General features: G+C 43.4%; 1 protein-coding gene across 3 annotated transcripts in view; it reads left to right on the forward strand.

Moving 5' to 3' along the window:
- The window catches only part of IARS1 (isoleucyl-tRNA synthetase 1), an 81,493-nt gene that overhangs the window by 22,357 nt on the left and 35,559 nt on the right, over nucleotides 1-23,577 (forward strand). For all 3 annotated transcript variants that reach the window (XM_014797003.2, XM_087444821.1, XM_087444820.1), the window contains exons 8-20: nucleotides 2,277-2,364; nucleotides 2,639-2,699; nucleotides 6,145-6,240; nucleotides 9,086-9,208; nucleotides 9,709-9,800; nucleotides 10,469-10,567; nucleotides 12,377-12,503; nucleotides 13,838-13,911; nucleotides 14,299-14,493; nucleotides 16,133-16,219; nucleotides 17,932-18,015; nucleotides 19,114-19,258; nucleotides 20,853-20,973. In XM_014797003.2, the coding sequence (XP_014652489.1) occupies nucleotides 2,277-2,364; nucleotides 2,639-2,699; nucleotides 6,145-6,240; nucleotides 9,086-9,208; nucleotides 9,709-9,800; nucleotides 10,469-10,567; nucleotides 12,377-12,503; nucleotides 13,838-13,911; nucleotides 14,299-14,493; nucleotides 16,133-16,219; nucleotides 17,932-18,015; nucleotides 19,114-19,258; nucleotides 20,853-20,973 (1,392 nt within the window). The remainder of the gene's footprint in view (nucleotides 1-2,276; nucleotides 2,365-2,638; nucleotides 2,700-6,144; nucleotides 6,241-9,085; nucleotides 9,209-9,708; nucleotides 9,801-10,468; nucleotides 10,568-12,376; nucleotides 12,504-13,837; nucleotides 13,912-14,298; nucleotides 14,494-16,132; nucleotides 16,220-17,931; nucleotides 18,016-19,113; nucleotides 19,259-20,852; nucleotides 20,974-23,577) is intronic.

A 23,577-nucleotide genomic window follows, 5' to 3' on the forward strand; every position in this document is an offset into this window, starting at 1 on the left:
ACAGCCAGATGAGGAAGTATATAAGGCAATGTCTGGAAGGGTCCTGAGCACAGGAGCTTCAGTCCCTATAGAACTGGAGTGGATCTTCCTCATGGCATTGTGTTCACTAATCCAGAAGCCCTCCGAACGCCATCCTTTGGGATTTTTATGGAGGCCTTATTACATAGGCATGGTTGATTGAATCATTGGCCATTGATGATTGAACACAGTCTCCAACCCCTCTCTCCATAGAGGTGGGGGAGAGGGGTGTGTGTGTGAAGGTTCCAACCCTGTAATCATGTGGTTGGTTACCCTGGCAACCAGCCCCCATCCTTAAGTTACCAAAGGGCTTTCCAAAAGTCACCTCATTAACATAACAAAAGGCACCTTTATGGTTCCCAACACTTAGGACATTCCAAGGGTTTTAGGAGCTCTGCCAGGAATGGAGATGAAGACCAAATATATATTTCTTTTTTTTTTTTTTTTTTTTAGATTTTATTTATTCAGTTTTTTCCCCCCAAAGCCCCAGTAGATAGTTGTATGTCATAGGTTCACATCCTTCTAGTTGCTGTACGTGGGACTCGGCCTCGCGTTGGACGGAGAAGTGGTGCCTCGGGGCGCTCCCGGGATCCGAACCCGGGCCGCCAGCATCAGAGCGCGCGCACCCAACCGCCAAGCCACGGAGCCGGCCCTATATTTCTTATTATAAATCACAAGATCGGTCCCAGAACTTGAGAACTTTGTGCCTTTCAGATATTCCCTGGTAAGAAGTTAACCATAGTCTCAATGAGGCCCTTTCCATAGAGGTTTATATGAAAAAAGAAGCTTGCTACTTTCACGTTTTGATAGTTTATGGAAGGAGGAGAAAAGCCAGGAAAAGAAAAGAAAAACTCATAGCCAGAAAAATAAAATCCATCTTACAAGACAGTTAACTTGATTCACAATAGCTTGTGCTGGCAAGGGAAAAATATTTAGAGGAATAGGAGAGGATTGGGAGTCAGAAAACAGGTATTTTTATTATTCTTTAGTTGTGCCTTGGGAGTGGATAGGACCAAGAGTTGGTTTCTATTGATATCTGCTGGGAAAGCGCTGTTGTCCAGGCAAGCCCTGGCTCGGGTGTCTGCAGCTGCTTCTCTGGGCAGGTGCAGTCCTATCTGCATAGGTTCCCCATGTCACCCATGGGATATGGCCATTGTGTAAAGAGCCTGAAGGCCTTAGGGGCCATCTGGCCAAGATTTCAATCATGCACTCCTCTGCCTGCATACACGACTCTTGTACTTGTCGGACTGTGTGTCCTGAGTTTTATTTAGAAAATGTAGACTCCACTTACAACGAAGTTCCTTTGAGGTCAGAGCTGGTGAGTGGAAGCATTATTTGTAGCAGTTTTTCAGTGAATTGCACAGACCTTCAAAATGATCCATAGAGTCATTTTTCTAATAGTGAACTGAATATATGACATAGGCTGTAGTAAACTCTTGAGTATATCATACTTTACAGGTGGAGTTTAAATTAGCCTAAGTTTTTGTAGGGCAATTTGTCAGTGTCTATTAAATTTTAAATGTTTATACATTTCTTCCTGCTTTTCTATTTCTAGGAGAGTATCCTTAAGAAACACTTCCAGTGAGGGTACAAAGATACATTCAAGGATATTCATTATCCCAATGTTCATAGTAGCAAAAATTTGAAAATGATTTAGATGTGTAGTATTAGTCGATTTGTTAAAAATAACTTGTATCTCCATAAAATGGAGTACTATAGAGCTATATAAAAGAATGAGAAAGAACTGTATGTGCTAATATATGGAAAGATTTTCACAACATAGTATGTGAAAACAAATTGCAAAACTGTATTGAGTAATGTTCCATAGTTGTTAAAAGACATTACACATTCATGTAATATGTATGTTAGTGTATACATAGAAAATGATAGTACCTGAGAGGGGATGAGATTATGGAGGACTTTTACTGTGTTAGCCTCTTGCTTTGTTAATGTTATGACTTTTAAACATTCACATATATTACCTTTGGTATGAGAAAATAAAGCTTAATTTACTTAAAATGGATAGAGGTGCAATTAACAACTGATGAGCTGCCCAAGGGCATTTGATGTCTTTGTCTTTTTCGTGTCTGGAAAGCAGCGTGCCCTGGTATTCTTTGCAGTGTTTCTCTCTGTGAGTGCTGAGCACACTGGATGCAGGTGATGCAGGAGCCCTGGAGGGATAATATGCTGAGACATGTCTTTAGAGTCATCCAGAGTCTGAATATGACTGAAGTCCACTTTTTCCCTTGCTCTCACAGATGTTGTCAGAGGAAAATTACTCATTTTAATGGAAGCCAGATTGTCAGCCCTCTATAAATTGGAGAGTGACTATGAGATCCTTGAAAGGTGAATATACAAGTTGTTGATTTGTGCATGTGTGTACATCTGTGTGTGTGTGTGTGTATCTTTAGCTTTAAAAAGTGAGACATTTTATTATCCAAAAGCTATATTATTCAAGTTTGGTTTTAAGTACTAAAACTGAGTACATTGAGGTCACACGTTCCAGCATCAATAACTAAGGAACAAGTGAACCAGAAGCGAGTGGTGACTTGATGTGGCTGCAGCCTCATTTCTTTGGTGATTTTAATCTAATTGTGAGTTTGCCTTTCTCCTTTCCTAGATTTCCTGGTGCCTATCTCAAAGGCAAGAAATACAGGCCCCTGTTTGACTATTTTGTGAAGGTGAGCTTAGCGACCTGTACACAGGGGCTCTCCATGCCTGTGTACTGGATAACTGGAGCCATGCGATGATAACTGGAGTGGTACTCGCCTTGTCTTGTTGTTGTACTGTTTGTATGCGGAGGCCTGAATCCAAAAGCCTGTTTCAGTGTTAACAAAATTAAATTCTCTATGTATTGCCTTCTTGTTTTAGTAATTAAAATCCTATAGGAATTTTTAAAATACTTTTCTCAACTTACATGAGAATCACTTTAAATTTGATATGATTGGGGCCAGCCCAGTGGCACAAGCGGTTAAGTGCGTGCGCTCCGCTGCGGCGGCCTGGGGTTCGCCGGTTCGGATCCCAGGCGCGCACCGATGCACTGCTTGTCAAGCCATGCTGTGGCAATGTCCTATATAAAGTGGAGGAAGATGGGCATGGATGTTAGCCCAGGGCCAGTCTTCCTCAGCAAAAAAAAGAGGATTGGCAGATGTTAGCTCAGGGCTGATCTCCTCACAAAAAATAAATAAATAAATTTGATAAGATTTATATGTGTATATTTTTATTGTTTATAGTTTACTTATCACCCAGGAAATTTATTGTCTTTTTTTTTTTTTTTTTTTTACAAATTTAATGTAATGCTCAGAATAAAACCTGGTGTGTAAAAGTAAACAGAGTTCATGTCAAGGAAATTGATGAGGTGGGTGTTTTAAATTTAGGCACCCAACAGATCTCATACATTTAGTAGCTTAGTTCTCTTAGGAGTCATAAAGCTGTTCTAAGTAGTTTTCATTTTCTGACAATAGACAATCCACACCTATGGTTGCAAACCCCACTACCACCACCACCAAAAGAACAAGGTCAGCAGGAATCTCCCATTAGTCCCTATTCATAGGTCGTGGAGTAAAATAATGAGCAGTGCCCTCAGGCCTCGCTTTACACACTACGTGGAAATTATACTCAGCTGGAGGTAGCATTGGCTAGCAAAATCTTACAGCCCAGGATAACACATTTGCCTACCTCTCTGTTCTGGTTCAATGCAGGGATAGAGTTTGCTTAATGGAGATGACCTCTGCCATTTGGGCTCTGTCCACAATATCGCTCACATCTGTCTCTCCGTTTTTGCGCACCTTGAGTGTTTTCTCATGTTTCTTGTCTCCTAATTAGTGGCTTTCTTCCTCATTCCATGTTGCTACCGATGGATTCCTGTATGCTCTGCCTGGTCTGGTCCCTCCCTGTGAGCCTGTGGTCATTTGCCAGCACATTCATCACCAGGTGTTCTCCACTTGGCACCAGGCAGACTTGCTTCCTAACCACATCCCCTAAGGTTATTTTAAACATGTCCTTTGCTTCCATCAAACTAGCCCTTTCTTTTCTTCCCTGCCTGCCTTTGTTTTCATTAGGTTTTCCTCCCATTTAAAGAAAATTGTTTTAATATCTTGTTTTAATGTCTCATCTGCTGGAGTTCAACCCACTTTTCAAGGCTGAACTCAGATGCCATCTGAAAAAATCATTTTCTGAAATGCCTCTTTGGTTTCTTCCTCTGATAAATGTCATTACTGCATTCTTCTCTTGTATATCTTAACATATTTTATTTTATATTGTATTTATTTTTCTTTATCTTAAAATTCTTCTACTAGATTAGTGACTCTCAACCTTTCTGAGTCACAGACCCTATTGAGAACCCTGATGAGGAAAGCTCAGCCCCCTCAGAAAATGCACATGTTCACACTAGATAAGAACTTCGGGTTCAGTAAGAGTCTGTCTGGAATATGCAGTAGTAGGTAGAATGAAGTCAAATAACACCTATCCGTTCAGTTAGCTTCCTGAAATTTCTGAGACCTTCGGTGGATTTTAGACAGCTGCTGCAAATTCTTTGACTTAGGACAAAACCATCTGATATATACTATGTTCTGAAATATGAAGTGGGAGCTGTGAGAGTAGACACTGCCTGAGCGAGGCAGCACTGCAGCTGTCTGTGGTGACTGCTGACCCAGCTCAGCCTTGGCAGGAGTGACCCAGAGCCCCGAGAGACAGGAATGCGGTGTGGGTTTTCTTGGTCTGCCATTAAAAACAGATACCTTTGGATTCCCTGTTCATACATCTGATTCTAAGGACACACATATTGTCCCTCCATATTTAAACTATTGAAGACACACCTTTTAGCACCTATCATACCCCACGAAAAACATTTCCCAGTGATTTGGGTTACAGCAATTAAAAATTCATGGTCATTTTTCAAGTTTAGTTTTAAGCAAGTGCCAAAGAATTAAAGAGCTGTGATGTAGTGGAAAATGACATTGTATTTGGAACCAGAAGAATTTCTTTCAGGCCCCAGCTTCATCATTGCTAGTTGTGTGATTTGGGCAAACCATTTTATCTTTGTTCTGAGTTTGTTTCTCTGTGAAATGCAAATAGAACCAGAATTTTTTTGGTTTTTTTTTTTTTTTTTTTTTTTTGGTGAGGAATAGTCACCCTGAGCTAACATCTGTTGCCAGTCTTCCTCTTTTTGCTTGAGGAAGATTGTCCCTGAGCTAACATCTGTGCCAGTCTTCCTCTATTTTGTATTTGGGACACCACCACAGCATGGCTTGATGAGCGGTGTGTAGGTCCACGTCCAGGATCCAAACCTGTGAATCTGCAAACCTCGGGCCACCAAAGCAGAGCATGCAAACTTAACCACTGCACCACTGGGCTGGTCCCCGGGATATTTTTAAAACATGGAAATACTAATACGTTTTTCACAGGATTATAGGAATTAAATATGAAAATAATTTCTGAAAGTACTTTTTACGAAAGGGAGAGAGATAAGAAAGCAAAGGGTCAGTTTGGCTGAAACAAAGGGTATGTGGAAAGAAATATTAAGAGACGAAAATAGAAAAAGTAGGTCTGTAGCCTTTTCTGTATTAACCTGACTTCATTGTTGTTGCAAAGAAAATCAAATTGAAAACATTTCCCCTCAGTGTTACAGCGAGTGGAGTACCTGTAAATAGAACTCGTAACTCTTGGCTTCCCCATCCTGATTCTTTCAAGGTTTGCCTTTTGTGACTGAATACTTGAGCTGGACTGAAAGGAACAGGAGAAGCAAAGCATATACAGTGATTGAAAATATACCATGAAGGGAATGGTTTAGGGAGCACATTTTCTGGGACTGTATGCTGAACTGCATGCTGGGGCTGGTAGGGACGTCAGGAGAACTGAGGAAAGAGCCCAGTTTTGTGGCTAAGGAACTTAGAAAATTTTTTCTGCAAGTCTTCAGATAATTATTTCATTTATACATAATGAATTGTTTTTGATGGAAAAGATGTATTGAAGTAGCATGTTTCTTAATCCGACTTATTCTATCTTTTCTGTTTCTGAAAATAATTTTGTATTTTAGAAGTTTTTTCAGATTCTTACCAAAAACTCTTATTAAATTATGATACGGTAGTGTTTCATCCTGTAAGCCTGCTCATCTTCTTTTTCCAGTGTAAAGAGAATGGTGCTTTTACTGTGCTTGTTGACAACTATGTGAAAGAGGAAGAAGGCACAGGGGTTGTACACCAAGCTCCTTACTTCGGTGCTGTGAGTAGTGTAATCTTGCAGATGTATTTATGAGAGGTAAACATCAGTGGCCGCCAGGTCATGTGTGTGTCTGTGTCTGTGTGTGTGTGTGTGTGTGTGTCTGTGTGTCTGTGTGTGTCTGTGTGATGTTCCTCACTCTTGTTTAAACCATGGGGTAAACCTCTTTTCCGGATGACTGCCCTCAAAGATGGCTTATAAAACTTGCATCTGCAATTCCTTTTCATCCTGAGCTGATTTCTGAAAATGGGCTAAATCCTGGGTGTTGCCAGGCGTTTAGTCTTTCTAAAAGGCAGGCTGTGTTCTCATTCATTCACAGTTTACATCCAGTCCTCTTTGCTCTTTATGGTGCATACCATAAAGAGAGAGTCATGCAGTCACCACGACCATCAAAATGCAGAAGGGTTCCATCACCTCCACTGTGTTCTTGACTACATACTGCACCATCAGAGGGAGAATTTGATCTCTCCTCGAAACCGTATGCTGTAGTTAAATTTAAATTTTGCCCAGAGTAAATTTTCTAAAGATGTATCCTTTTAACATGATTGTATGCTAATAAAACAGAAGAGCATAGGGATTAAGGGCGCTCGTTTCAGAGCAAACCAGACCTCACCTTAAGTCACAGCCCTGCCGCTCACAGGCAGCCCTTTAGTGAGTTACTTGGCCTGTCCAGACCTCCTTTTCCTCCTCTGGCACATGGGTGACAGCACGTCCTGTCTGGTGACTGTGAGAGTTCAGTGAGTCATCTGTGAGGAGCATTTGGTGCAGTGCTGACGCTGTAGCGGTGTGCACAGTCACTGGACCACTGCCACCCCCGCTGGGGACCTGCAGCTCCTCTTGGCTCCACTGTGTCCTGAGAGAGGCGCTGATGCTGGCCGTCTGCTCATTTTGTTTTTGTACTTAACCTCCGCAGGGATTTTTGTTAGGGAAATCTTCACACATACACAGAAGTAAAGAAAATACTGTAATAAATCCATATGTTCACATCATCCAGCTGCGTTAATTATCAACATTTTGGGAATTCTGTTTTATCTATTTGTTCCCTCTCCCCTTTCCCCACACGTTTTTTATTTTGGCTGGAGGGTTTTGAAGCAAATCCTCAGCATCGTATCTTTCATCTGTAAATATTTCATACACATCTTTGACTGATAAGGACTTTTATTTCTAATAAAATTATTAAAGCTATATAAAATTATATATCATTAATATCACGTAATACCTGTCCATATTCAAATTGGGTGGAATCATTCTTGATAATACTATTTGTTGAAGGTTAGAAACTAGTCAAATTTCAGTTACTCAGAATAATTTTAGGGTCAACTGGTACATTTGCTCTACTGGTAATAAATAATAAAAAGATAACTTCTTGGTTTTGAATTGTAGTTTAGGTTTTCTTTTTAAAATGTACATATTTATCATTTACCATAGTAATACCTCATATATCTGTCCTGAATGCCAGGCAGGTTAATGTTATAGGAGATCAGATCTTTAAACCCCATTAGGTGACATTTTCCGAGAGACCCTCCATGTGGCAGCTTTGCCGATGATGCGCTGTGATTTCTCCAGAGTCTGTACTTCTGCATGACCCTATTGCACATCACCTGTCCTTCTGGCTCTGCTCAGGAATGCTGCTCTTAGCTAGTCGAAGTGGGTGTGGCTGTTTGCACTAAATGGTTCAAATTGCTGGGCTTCAGGGCTTGTCCTGTCTGTGTTGCACAGGTGTGTTTTTGGGTCTTTCTTCATGGCCAGGCTGTCACTGCCCTTGCTGTTAGCACATCCACATGTCACATCACACCAGACAGCCTTTCAGCACAGTGAGAGTTGAACACAGGCCCCGGTGGAAGCATATTGGCTTTGCAGCTTGTCTTGGCATCAAACCAGAGTGTGGTTTCACTGTTCAGCTTAAGATTAAAGACAATCCTTTTAATTTTAGATTCAGGCAGCTCAGCATAGCAGTGAAGACCTTGGACTCGTGGAGTCCAAGAAGCTTGGGGACAGGCTGTTTAGGTTTGAATCCAAGCATTGCCACTTTGCAGGTGAGGTATTTCTTTGTGCCTCACCTTCCTCTTCTGTAAAATGGGGATAGTTGCTGCTTTGTTCAAGGGGAGCACATGGTTAAAACCTAGTGCACCTGTCTGTGTTCCTCGCAGGATCATTGTGGAGATTACATGAGCTAAGTAGTCAAGCGTTCAGAGTGCTGTCAGACATAACATGTTATACATGTTAGCTCTAATTATTATTAACACTGCTGAAAATGTATTCCTGAAGCATCTTGCTGTACCTGTGTAAACTACGCTGCCTGGGGCCCATTTACTTCTTTGTAAAGTGAATACTTCGGATTTAGGTCAGTGTTGCCATCCTTTTGGGCAGTCCTTGACAGAATGCAAATCCAGATGCACATCAGGTGTCATGCAGTATGTGGTAAATAGGTCGTGCCTTACCCTCCATGTGCTTCTGCTTTGTGCATATGTGTATGCAACACATATGTTGCAACACATGTGTTGCATAACAGCAACACACATGCTGCTGTTATAAATCAAATTTGATTTAGTTTTAATACATGCATGTGTGTCCTCTATCTTCTCATTTACTGGATACTCAGCTATAGGTAGGGGGCTGGGAAAATGGGCTAGGTAATCTAATCCCCTGTCCAACTGTAAGGCTCTGTATTCTCTGAATGGTCCTTGAATTAACTTCAGTTGAGAGGATAACTAAAGTTGATGACATTTATATGTTAGAATACTGAAAACTTCTCTTCTAAATCTGTCACCTCATACGCTCCTCTATCCCCACACCCACGCTTAAACTGTTTTTTTCTTCCCTCCGTCCCCCTTTTTCTTCTCCCCAGGATGACTATCGAGTCTGTATGGACTTCAACATCATTCAGAAAGACTCTCTCCCTGTTTGTCCTGTGGATGCCTCGGGCTGTTTCACGGAGGAAGTGACAGATTTCACAGGACAGCATGTGAAGGTCTGTGCCTGTATGACATGGAAAGGTGTCAATTTCATCATACTTCTTTCATTAATCAGTTTTTTATTAAATATCTTCCGTATCTGGGATTTTTTCTTCCAGGAAGTTGTTTTTGTTTTGTTTCAGCATAGAACATCAGAAAGACAGGCAGATATTGTCAGCTACATTCCGAGGGTCTGGTATGTTCAGAGGAATCATGCTGTAGTTTGAAGGGCAGGAATCAGAAAAACTGGGCTCTGATTTGTGATTCATGAAGCAGCTTCGTGACCTTGGGGTAATCATTGCTGGTTGAAAACCTCACTACCTTAAATGGTGTGGGATGTACTTAAAGTGATACAGCAGCTAAAATATAACTGAGTATTTTTATAATACGTTTGTTATTTGTGCCTTTTATTCACAGCGAAGATATCAAAATATCAGATTTTAGTAATATACTTAATTATATTGTGTTAGTACATATTGTAGGTTATTTTGATGGCTAGATTTTAGTTTTTTAACAGGATGCTGACAAAAATATCATCAGGACCCTTAAGGAACAAGGCCGACTTCTTGTTGCCAGCACCTTCACTCACAGCTACCCTTTCTGCTGGAGGTGAGAAGAAATAAGACTGTGTTGTAGCTAGAGCTTCAGATTTGTGGACGCCCTTAATATGTGTACCCATTCCATCGATTTGTGGTTCCTGTCTCATTTGTGTCCTTCAGAATTAGTGTATGGGAACTGCCTTCTTGTTTGAAGGAGAATTTTATGAATGCATACGGTTACCTCTTTCCTCGGGAGTTGGGTGAGAAAGATGGACATAGACAAGTTTGTTTTGTATTGGGGCTGCGTTTCTTTAGGACGTGACATATCTCTAGAATCTTCTAATGGGATTTAGTGAGAAATATAATGTGACATCAAATTTTAATACAAGACCATACTGTCATGGTGTGAGTGAAAGTGGATTGCTCAGTGGCATCATGTTCTGTTCCCATGTTTCCTCTGTGCTGAAATGGACATTGTTTCTTAGACAGCTATCACACCAACAGAACTATGTTTTTCTTTTTTGTCTTGTTCTATTATTAACTTTTGCCTTTCTTGGTATTGTGGAAGGAGGTGACCAATAGTGAGGACAGGGACATTAGTATTTGCAATAAAAATAAATATTAGCGGAAAGCCAAATAGGTAGTAGTGAGGTCAGTAAGAAACTAAAGGTCAGCCTTCCCCTGGGCGCCTGCATACCTCAGTCTGACCAGCCACGTTCTGCACTTTTGCTTCCCCAGGTCGGACACTCCTCTCATTTACAAAGCAGTGCCTAGCTGGTTCGTGCGGGTGGAGCACATGGTGGACCAGCTACTGAGGAACAATGACCTGTGTTACTGGTGAGCAGTAAATGTGTGTCTTCATAATGTCCTTTGTCATGTAGTTAGTAAGTATTGGCTACACTTCCCCCCAACTGTAATAATTTTAATAGCCAACTTTTATTGTATATTATAATAATAGCTATTTTTTATTCTGTATTTTCAGGAACACAAAATAATTTAAATAATATTATGTAACAGAAGCAGCATCCTTCTTATGATAAGGCATGTAGGGGATCATTTTTCTTTTTTAAAACCCAATGGAAATAAGAAACTGCCATTTATTTGATTTGCAGAATGGAATGACTTTGGAAAATATCTGGCTGTACTCTCAGAGTTCGTTGGCCTTAAATAATAATCATTTTCAGGATGAACATTTATGTTTGGATGTACCTACAAAGGCCATTTACACTTCAGCTTTGGACACTTGCTGAGTCCTTAGAATACCATGGTGTCTTGTGCATACTGGCCTGGATAAGCACTGCAGGGACAGAAGCCTCGCTCTCCTCAGCTGGTATCTGACCCGTGGAGAGCTGTTATTCAACTGCTAGGTGCAAAAGTGAAATAAGGCTGAATCTGTGTATTCCAAAAGAATGTTTTTCACTGGGAGTTTTTAGGGTGATAACTATTTCTTACTTCCCAGAGAACCCAACTTGACTTAAAAAACTGCATTTGATTTTGGAAGAATGAGGAGAATCTCAGGGCAGTAAAAGGAAATGGTTATAAACTAGAGCTTTCTATATTTCCTAGCAAAGTAACCCTGACTTCGCAAGAAAAAGCAGTTTTCCATTGTTATACCAAGGGAGCTCTTTAGTTCCCCTCATGTGTGAAGTGCTGGGTATGGAATATTAGTGCGGTAGCCTCACTGGGGGTACAGGCCTATAAACTGACCTTTATAATACCGGACAGTAACTGCAGTACCTGAGAGACAGGATGTTTGGGAGCCTAGGGGTGGCCTAACTCAGTTTTGAGCTTGGGAAGGTTTCCTGCAACGCTGAACCTCAAAGGATAAGGAACCATTTACCAGGCAGAGGCAGTGGAAGCTTGGAGAAGGGGCTGGCAGCGGGAAGGAGGGCTGCGGGCACAGGCAAAGGCAGTTAGGTGAGAAGCTGCGTTCTAAGGAACTTGCCTCATTGCTGGAGCCTAAAGTGCAATGCCAAGGGGACTTGAGATGAGCCTGGAGAGGTAGCTACCCACCAGCTACCAATAGCATGACCTGTGTGGATTTTTATTTTGTGGGTGATTGGGAGCCTTTGCTAATGAGTTTCAGTAAAAGCACTGTTGTGTGGATGCCCAGAAGACTAGATCTGAGTGGGACCAGGCCAGCCAGTGCCATGGTGACTGGTTAAAGGACTGTGGCAGTCCTCCAGTTGGAGAGCAGGACAGTTGGAGAGTTGGAGAGCTGTGGGGTTTCCTGTTACAGAGCATCTTCACTGGGGTGAATTTGCAGCAGATATAGCCACTGTGGGTCATCTGGTGCTGTCCGCGCAGAAGACGTTCTCCTAGGAGCAAGCTCAGCATTTCCAAAGCGTTAGGCCCACAAAGCATTATACAAAGGCTTATGCCAATCTAATTAAAAATTTGCTTAATGGGGCTGGCCCCATTAAGTGGTTAACTTCAGCACACTCTGCTTCAGCAGCCCAGGTTTGGTTTCCGGGCACAGACCTACACCACTCGTCAGTGGCCATGCTGTGGCAGCGACCCGCATACAAAATAGAGGAAGATTGGCACAGATGTTAGGTCAGGGCAAGTCTTCCCCAGCAAAAAAAAAAAAAAAAATTTACTTACTCATGTTCTTACATGATTGCTTATCTAACCTGTTTATTGCAGGGTCCCGGAGTTTGTGCGAGAAAAGCGATTTGGCAATTGGCTGAAAGATGCACGTGACTGGGCAATTTCTAGAAACAGATACTGGGGCACCCCAATCCCACTGTGGGTCAGCGATGACTTGGAGGAGGTGAGGCGGGGTGGTGTTTCCTGGTGTTGATTTTTGCTGAAGCACTTCGTTCATGCGTCTGAATATGGGGTAAAAGAATATGATTTCTTTTTTCTTTGCCCTTTTATTATTTCATCTGTATTTTTCCTCTTTATTCCTTCCTAGAATCTTGACATAAATAAGAATATATTTTTAGGGTTTTTAATGTACTTTTACTTTACTTTTACTTTAATTAAATATAGTTTTTAAAATTTCCCTCTGTATAAAAGTGAAGAATGCGATTTGTATTTTTCTTAGGGAAATCCACACATGAAATTGTTTGTGTTATGTTGCTCAGATCTCTTTTTCTCCTTGTGAGTTACTGATGAACAGAACAGAGACTCCAAACCCTGCACTAAGTCATAGAGTGTTAAACCAACCTTATAGTGATGAAAAAGGAAGACTTAAAAAAAAATTATCACAGCATCGCAGACCTTTAATCTGTAAAGTCAAGTGGTCGTGTGAGTGTCTATACAAATATATATACGGGAGTAAATATATATTTATATGTGAGTATTCCTATGACAGGGCCTCTGTCCAGCACTGAGAGCATTAGAGCAGTCAGGAGCCACAGTAGCTCAGGGACCTCGGTAAATCTCCCTTAAGGACCTGAAAGGCAACAGGGAAGTAGCTGAATCAGAAGACTTTTCAGGACTGAACAGGAAGGGCAGAGAAAGAGGGCGTGGGTGTTCAGGAGGCAGCAGACACCCCCTGGCTGAGAACCCACAGCAGCTCCTGCTGGTGCAGTCAGGCTGCACGGCCCTGTCAGATGGCTCCCCTGTTCTTAGTGCCCCAGCTGGCCCATCTCTCAGTTCCTTATGTGGACATCATCCTAATATCTTGCAATCTGATTATTTTGATCCAGTCCATGCATGATAATTTAGTTCTTGCTTTGAATTGGAAAGATTCCAGATTAAAGAGCCAAATTCAAGTGACAGGAAGAAAATAAGGTGCCTTAGAGTAATAGTCTAGGCGTTTTCGCTTATGCTGGTTGTTTCTGGCAGAAATTTGGGCGTAGTAAACCCTCAAGAAATACTTATTGGGATGATGGCAGTGAAATCCTCTCCATATAGGAACTCTGTCTGATATAGGGGCAGGTAACAAAGTAGAGAGGTCTGCTTACCTCCTCAGACAGTGACCTGCCGTCTTTGGTGAGGGTGAGCCAGGTTGGTGATAACTGTCCTCCAGCCCAGGCTGGTATGTGAATAAGCTTCTAGAGAAGATCAAAGGCTTCTAAAACTAAACATGAATGCTACAGAAATTAACTCTGATGTTTGGATCTGAGGCATTCCTGCTTTTTAACTTTGTTTTGACAGGTAGTATGCATTGGGTCAATGGCAGAACTTGAAGAACTGTCAGGAGCAAAGATCTCAGATCTGCACAGAGAGAGGTCAGTTTCTGAGTGATTCACTTCAGTTCTATCATTCAGAGAGCATCGGGCTAGGTCCCAGCCTGTTAAGATGTGGTCTCTATAGCAGATCACGGAGCTACATGTAGAAATCAGACACTAATCTGCTGAATTACTTTGTTGATGACTCATGTCATATTGAGGAAAGGTGGCCTCTGTCCATAAGTTAGATGTCAGGACACTTTGGTATATAACCTTCTAGACTGAGTACTCATGGTGCCTTCTGAAAGCCTGTGATAACTGCCAGTATTTCTGTTTGCAGATGCATATGAAAGAGCTTGTCAGGGCATTGTGTTTCCTACTGGCAGTTAGACTGCAAGTTCTGTTTTGCTTAAAATTAATAGAAATGGCTGCTTCTTTGTTTATTAGCATTGACCATCTGACAATTCCTTCACGTTGTGGGAAGGGATCATTGCATCGCATCTCTGAAGTGTTTGACTGTTGGTTTGAGAGCGGCAGCATGCCCTATGCTCAAGTTCATTATCCATTTGAAAGCAAGAGGGAGTTTGAGGATGCATTTCCTGCAGACTTCATTGCCGAAGGCATTGACCAAACCAGAGGATGGTATGTCCCTTGTTCTTTTAAATGTTTTATTGATTTTATTTTATTTAGCAGGTATTTTACTGACAGGTATTTACAAGACAGGCTGTGCTCCTACCCTCTGCCCCTCACCACCAAGCATACCATTAAAGTGTCTTTCGAGTAGGAATTTTTCGCTAGAGTAGGGCTGTAGTTTTAGAGTTTGAATTATTTCACTGACATTTTGGAATATAGAGATTTGTTATACTGGAAGATTAAGTGATACAAAACACCTAATATGTGTTCTTAGTTTGTTTACTTAAAATAATTTACTCGAATGTGTAATGAGTATTTACTTACAGGATCATGGGTTGGGTGCTACAGATTTGAGGGGTAGTGGGAAATGTGCTCAGATGCTGAGGCTAGCCTTATAAAATTGCATTCTGAAAAATCCAGATTTTAAAAAAAACATGGGGGCTGGATTTTGGCATTGTTTTTATCTGGTGTCTTATTTAAAACAGTACTTTCATCCTCTTAATTAGAAAAAGGTGAGTTACCTTCTCTTCATGGATGAGCTTGGCCAATCCAGGTTCCAATTATACTTTCATTAGTAATGTGTCTGCAGGAGCGTTTAAGGCATGTTGGTGTCCTTTTCTGCTGTTACAACTTGTGTTCATCACAAACTGATTGAATTCCAGCCTTAATGCTCCAGAATGTGCTATATCAGCTTCCAATCCATTCATCTGTAGGAACAGCTACCAGACACAAACTCCTATTCTTAGGGAGGCCAGATGACTCACCAGGAAGTTGTTTCTCCAAGGAGTGGCAATGTCTGGCAGCTGTTAAAAGCCCTCCTATGGGTCCCTGTGTGCACACTGCCTCCCTCCCCTTCCCTCAGCATTGGGCTGCCTCTCCTAGGCACCGGGGTCCTCCTGAGCTGCCTTCGGGAGACGGGATGTCTGGTCAGGTGTTGATGTTAGGTGTGGGGTCTGGTCTCCATCCTCATCAATTCATGTCCTGTGATATTCTTGGGGTGCAAAATCAGCTTGGGGATGACACAAGAGCATCACTTCTTGGGACAGCTCGCAGGGATATGATAGAGTTCTTTTAGGGCACAAGTTAGCTAGCAGATAAATGATATATGTGCTCTCTGAGTGAATGAAAACATGTTCTGTGTTCTGCCTTGGACTTTGGGATGAGAGTGCTCTCTGTATTTTTTGTCATTAGACTGTCCCATATGACCTTGTGCTAAAGGCGACACGCATCCCTGGATTTTCAGCCCAGCATTTCTGGGAGGTCCTGGGAGGCTGCCCAGCCCTGCCCTGCTCTGCCTTGTGGCTGTCCAGCTGGCTCCCCGAGGAGGGCGACGGTACTGTCCTTGACTACTGGGGTCAGCACCTCGCTCCAGGCCTTTATTTGCTTTAAATAAAGCGCGTTTTGTTTTTTCTGGTGAGAAGCTCTAATGTGATTGGTCTGCAGTGGGTCGTCCTTTGCATAATTTTTCAGCACTCCCCAGATGATTCTAATGTGTCACCAGGATTCAAAACCATCGCTTTAAGGGATTATCGAGAAGTGTAACTGATCTAAAATAGAAACTCAGTCCGATAAGTAAACACAGAGTTTTTTTGATGCTTGGACTCCTTTTCTGTTTTTATTGAACTGTTTCTTTGTGGGTTTTTTCCAGGTTTTACACCCTGCTGGTGCTGGCCACAGCTCTCTTTGGACAGCCGCCTTTCAAGAACGTGATTGTCAACGGGCTCGTCCTGGCCAGGCAGGTCACGCCTTTGTGTAGTGATGAGTTCAGTTTTGAGTGCCTTGGTTCTTGCGGCCATGTTCTGGTTGGATCTAACCGTTCCTGTGAATAGAGGAGTTGAGGAAGGCCCCAGCTCTGCTCCTACTCTTTTTCCTTCCTGCTGCTCTTCCTTTTCATCCAGCTCCTGGCCTGTGCACTGCTCCCTCTGCAGCATTCTGTCTCCACGTACTCCTGTCTCAGGAGGAAGGGCTGCACTGAGAGCTAAGCCTAATGGAGGAAGCAGGGGAGGATGTGCGTCCTGTGACACGGCTAGTGATGAAATAACAGTCGTCATTTAGAATTTTGTGAAGTATCTTTGCTTATAGCTCTTATTTAATCTGTACACTGGTCCTTTAATGTAGATTTTTGTCCTCTTTTTAACATATGTGGAAGCTATGGGTTCTAGAGGTTTCTGGTATTATAGGGGACTCTTGTTTTTCCTTTGCTTCTATTGCTTCTAGTCATTAAAAGTAAAAACATAAATATATAACAATAAGAAAATAAAACACAATGTTGACATAGATACCCTGCTTCATGTGCTGAGGGGGGGATGACCTGACCCCGTGCCAGTCCCTGCCAGGAGCGTCACACATCTTTACTATTTAATCCCCAGAACTGTTCGAGGTGGATCTTTTAATTTCCTGTTTTGACAGTTGAGGAATTTGAGGTACAGAAAAATTAAGTAACTTGCCCAAGGTGACACAGCAAATGAGTGGTAAATTCAAGTTCTGTACCAGGCAGTCTGGCTCTATGGTCTGTGCTTTTTTTTTTTAATTGAAAAAGTTATTGAATTGTGGATTTGCATGCAGTTATAAAACATACTAGAGACCCACTGTGTGCTTTGCTACATTTCCCCTGCTGGTCATGTTTTTGAAACTGGAGTCCGTCATCACAGCCAGGACATTGATACAGCCCCCAGTCTCATTCCAATTTCCCCAGTTTTGCGTGTACTCATTTGCTGTGTGTGGTTAGTTGGGTGCAGCATATCATGTGTGTGGGTTCCTGTATCCACCAGCACAGTCCAGATCCTGGACTGTTTGAACGTCCCAGAATCCCTCTGTGCCCTTTTATACTCACATCTACACCCTCCCGCCCTTCCACCCTCATCCCCAACTCCTGGCAACCACTACTGTGTTCCCCATCTCTGAACTTTTGTCGTTTTGAGTATGTTATATAAATGGAATCATACTGCGTATAATCTTTTGAGATTGGCTTTTTTGCACAGTGTAACTCCCTAGAGATTCTTCAGGTGGTTGTGTGCATCCGAAGTTCTTTCCTTCTCACTGCTGAGCAGTGCTCCAGGGTGTGGGTGACCTGCTGTTTGACATTCACCTGCTGAAGGACATTGGGGTTGTTTCCAGTGTTTGCTGACTATGAATAAAGCTATGAACTTTGATTATAGGTTTTGTGTGACTATAAGTTCTCATTTCTCTGGTATAAATGGCTGAGCCTGTGCTTTTAACTGTTACACTGGCATCTTCCTGTTTCCATCTATCCTGGAGCTTCTCCATTGATTCACCATAGTATTCAGAAAGCTTACAGATGTTACAAACACTAGCCTTAGTGCCTTAACACTAGCTTGTATCCCATGTGCATTTATGTATTCCAATTTGCAAATAATGTATAACCATACATAAAGATAAACTGTGATATTGACTTATTTAATTGGCATCTCCCTTTTGTTTTTCAAGTGATGGCCAAAAAATGAGCAAACGAAAAAAGAATTATCCAGACCCACTTTCGATCATCCATAAATATGGTGCTGACGCCCTCAGGTACAAACCAATGCTCTGTCTTGTGTGTATTTGTCATTTTTTATGTAAGCATCTCTTGTTCTTTTACTTGTGTTCCTCAGATTTGGTTTATAATTAGGATTTCAAAAATGTGTCTGTATTATATGGAAGTTACATTGATATGGTGTTGACTTTAAACCCCCCAGGTGGTTTTCTAAATAATAAAGCCATAACCAAATCTAGAGATGTATTAGAGGACAAGGACCTGTATTGGATCTCCTTGAGCAGCCCAGGTGCTCCTGGCTAGTTTGCTGGTGCCTCCGCTTCACTCCCTCTCCAGGTTCCCTATCTTGTTGGCGTTAGAATTCTTTTACATCATTTATTTCAGTTTTGCACTTACTCCTCAAAAGAGCTGTATGAGGTGTAATTATGCTACAGCAAATAAAAATTAATATTGAAAAGTTTTTAGAGAAATGTGAGCTGCTGCTTGAAGTAGTCATAGTCATGAACATTGATCACAGTGTTCACGTTAAAAGGAACCATAGAGATCTCGTTCAGCATCCTCCTGTTACAGACCTACGCCCAAGGACTGAGTCCGGGCACATTCATAGTCACCGTGCTGCTCAGGAGCAGTTAGTGGGATGTCCTACGACCCCCAGTTATCTGGTAGACTCACCTCGGCACTGCTGACAACTTGGGCCCAATAATTCCTTGTGCTGTGGGCTGTCTTGTAGGATGTTTAGCAACATCCCTGGCCTCTACCCTGCCCCCTGCCCCCTGCCCCCTCTGAGCCAGCAGAGCACACACGGCTGCTCTTTGTGAATCCCTGATACCTGCATGTGGTGTCCTAGGAGGAGGGCCTCTTGGTGCTGCTGCACTGAGACCAGCACAGGGCGTGCTTCTGGGTTGGTCCAGTGCCATGTTTTGGTGTGGGATTACGTCTCCCCTTTATAATTTGCTAGGTCTCTTACACAAAGTACGAGCTTTGTCAGTTTTAAATTGACCATTAGAAGAGTATTTATACTTCCCCCCTTGTGTAGAAAAGATGCCACTTTTGGTGTTGCCCTGTCAACATGTCAAGTAATAATATTTGGTTTGCTGTCTACCTTCCTTTTCCATGTAATTTTTCTCCTCTTCCAGATTATATCTGATCAACTCCCCTGTGGTGAGAGCAGAAAACCTCCGCTTTAAGGAGGAGGGTGTGCGTGACGTTCTGAAGGACGTGCTGCTCCCTTGGTACAACGCCTATCGCTTCTTCATCCAGAACGTCCTGAGGCTGCAGAAGGTGTGGGCCATGGTGCTGTGCTGTGGGGCAGGGTGGGGAGATGGCAGAGCAGGCCCTTTGGGTGGGGGCTCAGGGCCACTGGGGAGGCCATACGTGAAGGTGCAGCAGGCATCTGGGGTCCATCCTGGGCCAGGAACACGGGACCTCAACTGGACAGGCGCTCACCTCTGCAGGACAAGGGAGCCTCCTTGGAAGAGTAAAAGTGTTGCACTGATTATTGATTCAGTCAGCCACTTCCCCTCCCTTGTGGAGCTGGTGGGGATGGGGCATGGGGGAGCCCATGAAGAGTCAGCTACTGTCAGAGCAGGGGTACCTGGGAAAGGCTGCTGTAGACGGTGGTCAGGGAAGGCTGCTCCGTGGGGGCATTTGGGCTGAGACTCTGAAAGGGAGAGAAATTCTCAGTGGGTTGTTAAGATGAGAAATAACGATTGTAATATATGTGAAAGTGCTTTCAGAGCAGTTACCTGCTGGCCTGGGGGGCGTACTCCAGAAGCCACCTCCCCTGCCCACACTGACTGCTCTCAGGGCAGCAGGCTTCATTGCACATTGTCCTGTCTGCGCTTTCAGGCCTCCATCTGGGGTCAGGGCCCAGGTACCACTCATCTTTTTCTCTCCAGCACCTTACAAGTAGAATTGCTTAGTAAACTATTGTTTACTAAACATGTGGAACATGTTTAGTAAAAGGAACATGTTGTTCCTTCCTGAGAAACTGGTTGGAGAGCTGAGCTTTGAGCGTCACACTCCAGCGGGCCGGTCACTTGCTTCCTGCTGCCTCTGGCTCATCTCTGTCTGCTAATGAACCCTTCCAGGGGACACTTTGCCCTGTGAATTGAGAAGGGCACCCATCTTGGCCAGGTCTTCTATTGTTTATCCTGTCTTTCCAATCCCACCACCTCTCAGGCCAACAGGCTTTAGGCAGGTCCACTTGCAGGCCTCTGCTTGTATGGGCCTCAGATACACGGGCTGGGTCAAGCCTCCCCCAGCTGGGGCTTGTCTAGGCATGGCAAGGTGCAAGCTCCACCCTCAGGCGCTTAAGTCAGGGCAAGAGTCGGCGTGGCCACTGTCCTGCCAGCCTGGTGGTGATGCTGCGTGAGTAGGACAGGTGAAGTGGGCCGTCAGGATCAAGAAGAATTTTGCAAAGGAAAAAGAATGGGTAAGATAGAGCATTCTAGGTAAAATGAATAATATGAGCAGAGGTGTTAATTCCTAGGGCTCATTTTCAGTTTATAAACAATCGTCCAGTCCTAGCCAGTTTTACTGTCCTTCCTTCCTCAGGTTTAAAGTAATTAAACTCGTTACTTATTGACAAGATTTTCGAATATTTCTCAATTTATAATCACTCTGGTGCAGAGGAGCAGTTTTTTCTAAATTCTCTTTAGGTCACTCAAAAATTGAGGTTTTAATGTCCCAAGTTTAGAGCTTATCTGGAAAATATTACTGAGAATCAGAAATTTAGATTGCCAGTGGTGTCTGAGGGTTTTTTTTGTTTTTTTTGGTTGACCTCTTCTTTCAGTTTAAATGATTTAAAGAGTTCATTTCTCCGCAGTAACTTCCCTCAAGCATGCAGAATGTTTCTATAATTGTCACTTCCTAGGAGGAAGAAATGGAATTCCTCTACAACGAGAACACCGTTAAAGAAAGTGCCAACATCACAGACCGGTGGGTCCTGTCCTTTATGCAGTCGCTTGTTGGGTTCTTCAAGACTGAAATGACAGGTTTGTCTCTCTTGGCCCGTCCTCCCAGGGATAAGGACTCTTCTCTTTATAATTGCCCTTTTGATATTTAACTGTTCTTCTTTATAAACTTAGAGGAATTTTATAGAAATTTTGAGAGAGACAGAACGGTAGATAAATAATTTTCTTTTAATGCCAAATATAGCTTTGTTAAGGCTTGTTAGTTGTAGAAGTGGGCTGTTCCAAGGCATGGGGAATTGTCCCGGGAGAGTGTCCAGCAGCCTCACCCCTCCACAGACACCACATGAGCCCACGGAATCACAGGCCTCAGTACTGGATGGCTGTGGGTTGAAAACCCAACTGGGAGAAGCATTACCTCAAGTCTGTGAGCCTCAATTTGTTTCTCTGAAAAATGCCTGGTGGAGTTATAAGGCTCAAATAGAGGTCATGTCCATAAAGTAGCTGGTAGATAATAGGTACTTTATAAGTAGTACTTGTTATTAATACGTTTTTATTTATTTTTAGATCTACTTTAATTATTAAATAAGTAGTCCCTGTTCAATCTAGAAAAATAGGAAGTACAGAAAAGCAATAATGAAGTAGGAATTTCCCCATATTTTTGTTACCAAACAACAACGGATTTGGTTTTAGACAGAGGTTAGAAAAGTAGGTTATGTTGATTTCTTTGAGGTTGGAGATAGAACAGCCATAAATTAAGGTGAGAAATTCCAGAAACTATTGACTAGGATACTTGACATAGGTCTGATAAAGTTGGTGGGCAGAGGACAAGAGACGGCTTCCCTGTGCATGCCCTGGCAAGGTTAAGCCGCCTCCCCTGGCACCCTGTGGTTGCCGGTGCTGTTGTGCAAGTGCAGCGCTCCATGGATTTGAGGAGCCAGAGCAACCCCGTGGTCCATGCAGGGGGCTGCCCCTCCTCAGCCGGTACCTGGCTCTTCCCGGAGTAGTTGGTGTTTCTGCAGTTCGCACAGTAGGATTGTTAGTCCAGGAAATTTTGCATGTTTTAAACATACACAATAAGGATCATATGACTGTCAGGCTGTTGGAGAAATTGACGTAAGTGAAGACGGAAATGAGTGTGCGAGGCAGACTCCTGCACTGGGAGCTCACCGTGCTTCCGAGGACACCTGCTCTCAGCCATGTCCACTTTTCCTCCTGAGTGATCTGAATGGGTGGGAAACGGTGCTAGGGACGGTTGCCCCAGGCCCCTGCCATCTTTAGGCAGCAGCTGCTGTGACCTCCTGAGAGTGTACACCCTGGCCAGGGCCGTTCTCCCTGGTTTGCCTGGGAACTAGAGGTTAGGCAGCAGTTGTGCACACCAGCCGAGTGGTGAGGGCTGCGTGCGAGAGGCCAGGCAGTGTGCGTTGAGCTGATGAGATGGGCTCCAGACACGGACTGCTCAATGTAGTTTCCGCTCCGTCTGTCGGCTGCGTGCCCTCAGTTCCCCCGTCAACATGGAGTCTGAGGACTCAATAGGTAGCATGCTTGAAGAGTCTGCAGGTATTCTTAGTGATCTCAGCAGGAGCTGCTGCTGGCTGCTCCTGTTTATTGCGTGCTTGTTATGTGCAGACTTCATTACTCTCGAAGAGCTGAAACCTGAACACAGGAAACTCTGGCTTCCTAGATGGTAAAGAGTGTAGTGACCCCTAGAAATAACTTAGACAGGCTTCTTTACAAATCGCCTGTCCAGGAACGTGTGACCTGCCAGTGACTGGCCTGGGACTTGGCCCGCCAGCACCTCAGTCTGGTCTTTGTGAACTGCAGCAGAGAGCAGCTTTGCCCTTTGCAATTTCTCAGCACGTTAGCTTAGACCAGGAGCCTCATTAACAGTCACTAAACTCTTTTCATTAATGTAAATTGTGTTTGTTTGTCATTTTTAGTCTTACTCTCCTTGTTTTTGGTCTTTGTTTTTGTGCTACAGAGAGTATCAGTTAAAGGGGAGGCAAATGGGAAAACCCTTAAAATAAGCCTGTGCCTCAAACAAGATTGGCTAGACACCCTTACCTTTCTGCTTGCCCTCTGAGTTCCTCAGGGGAGCCTTCCAATCCTTCTAGTTCCTCAAGGCTTTTCCATCCTTCCACTGCCTCCTCTAGGTTTCTTCTCTTGGCTATTGTAACCTTTAGGAAACTGGTTCTGTTTTATTCGCAGCTCATACCCAAGTTTCTCAGCAGCAGCATTACTGACGGTTTGGGCTGGCTCGTTCTCTGTGGTGGGGGCTGGGCTGTGCATTGTAGGATGTTGAGCAGCATCCCTGGGGTCCACTCGCCAGATGCCAGGAACACCCCCCTTCCCAGTTGTGACAACCAGAATGTCTCTCCAGATGTTGCCAGTGTCCCCTGCAGAGCAGAGTTGCTCTAGTGGAGAAGCACTGGCCTATGCTATGCCTCTTAGCATCTAATTAGAGCTTTTAGCATGTCTTTCTTGGTTGAGGTATGGAGCAGCACAGTGGAAGGAGGTCGGGCTTTTGTGGTATTGCCACCTTGCTCAGCTCCAGGTACATGGTGCCTTGTGAAGTCGGGTATGGGCAGCCTCGGTCCCTCAGCCACCATGGGTGGGATTGCTTCCCGTTGTTCTTCCTCTCTCTAACAAGCGTGGTGGCCCTTGGATGGCAGGGGCTGCTTGTTTTCT

The sequence above is a fragment of the Ceratotherium simum genome, chromosome 20 (assembly GCF_057802395.1).
Source record: "Ceratotherium simum simum isolate JZ-2026a chromosome 20, ASM5780239v1, whole genome shotgun sequence".
Classification (NCBI taxonomy): Eukaryota; Metazoa; Chordata; class Mammalia; order Perissodactyla; family Rhinocerotidae; genus Ceratotherium; species Ceratotherium simum.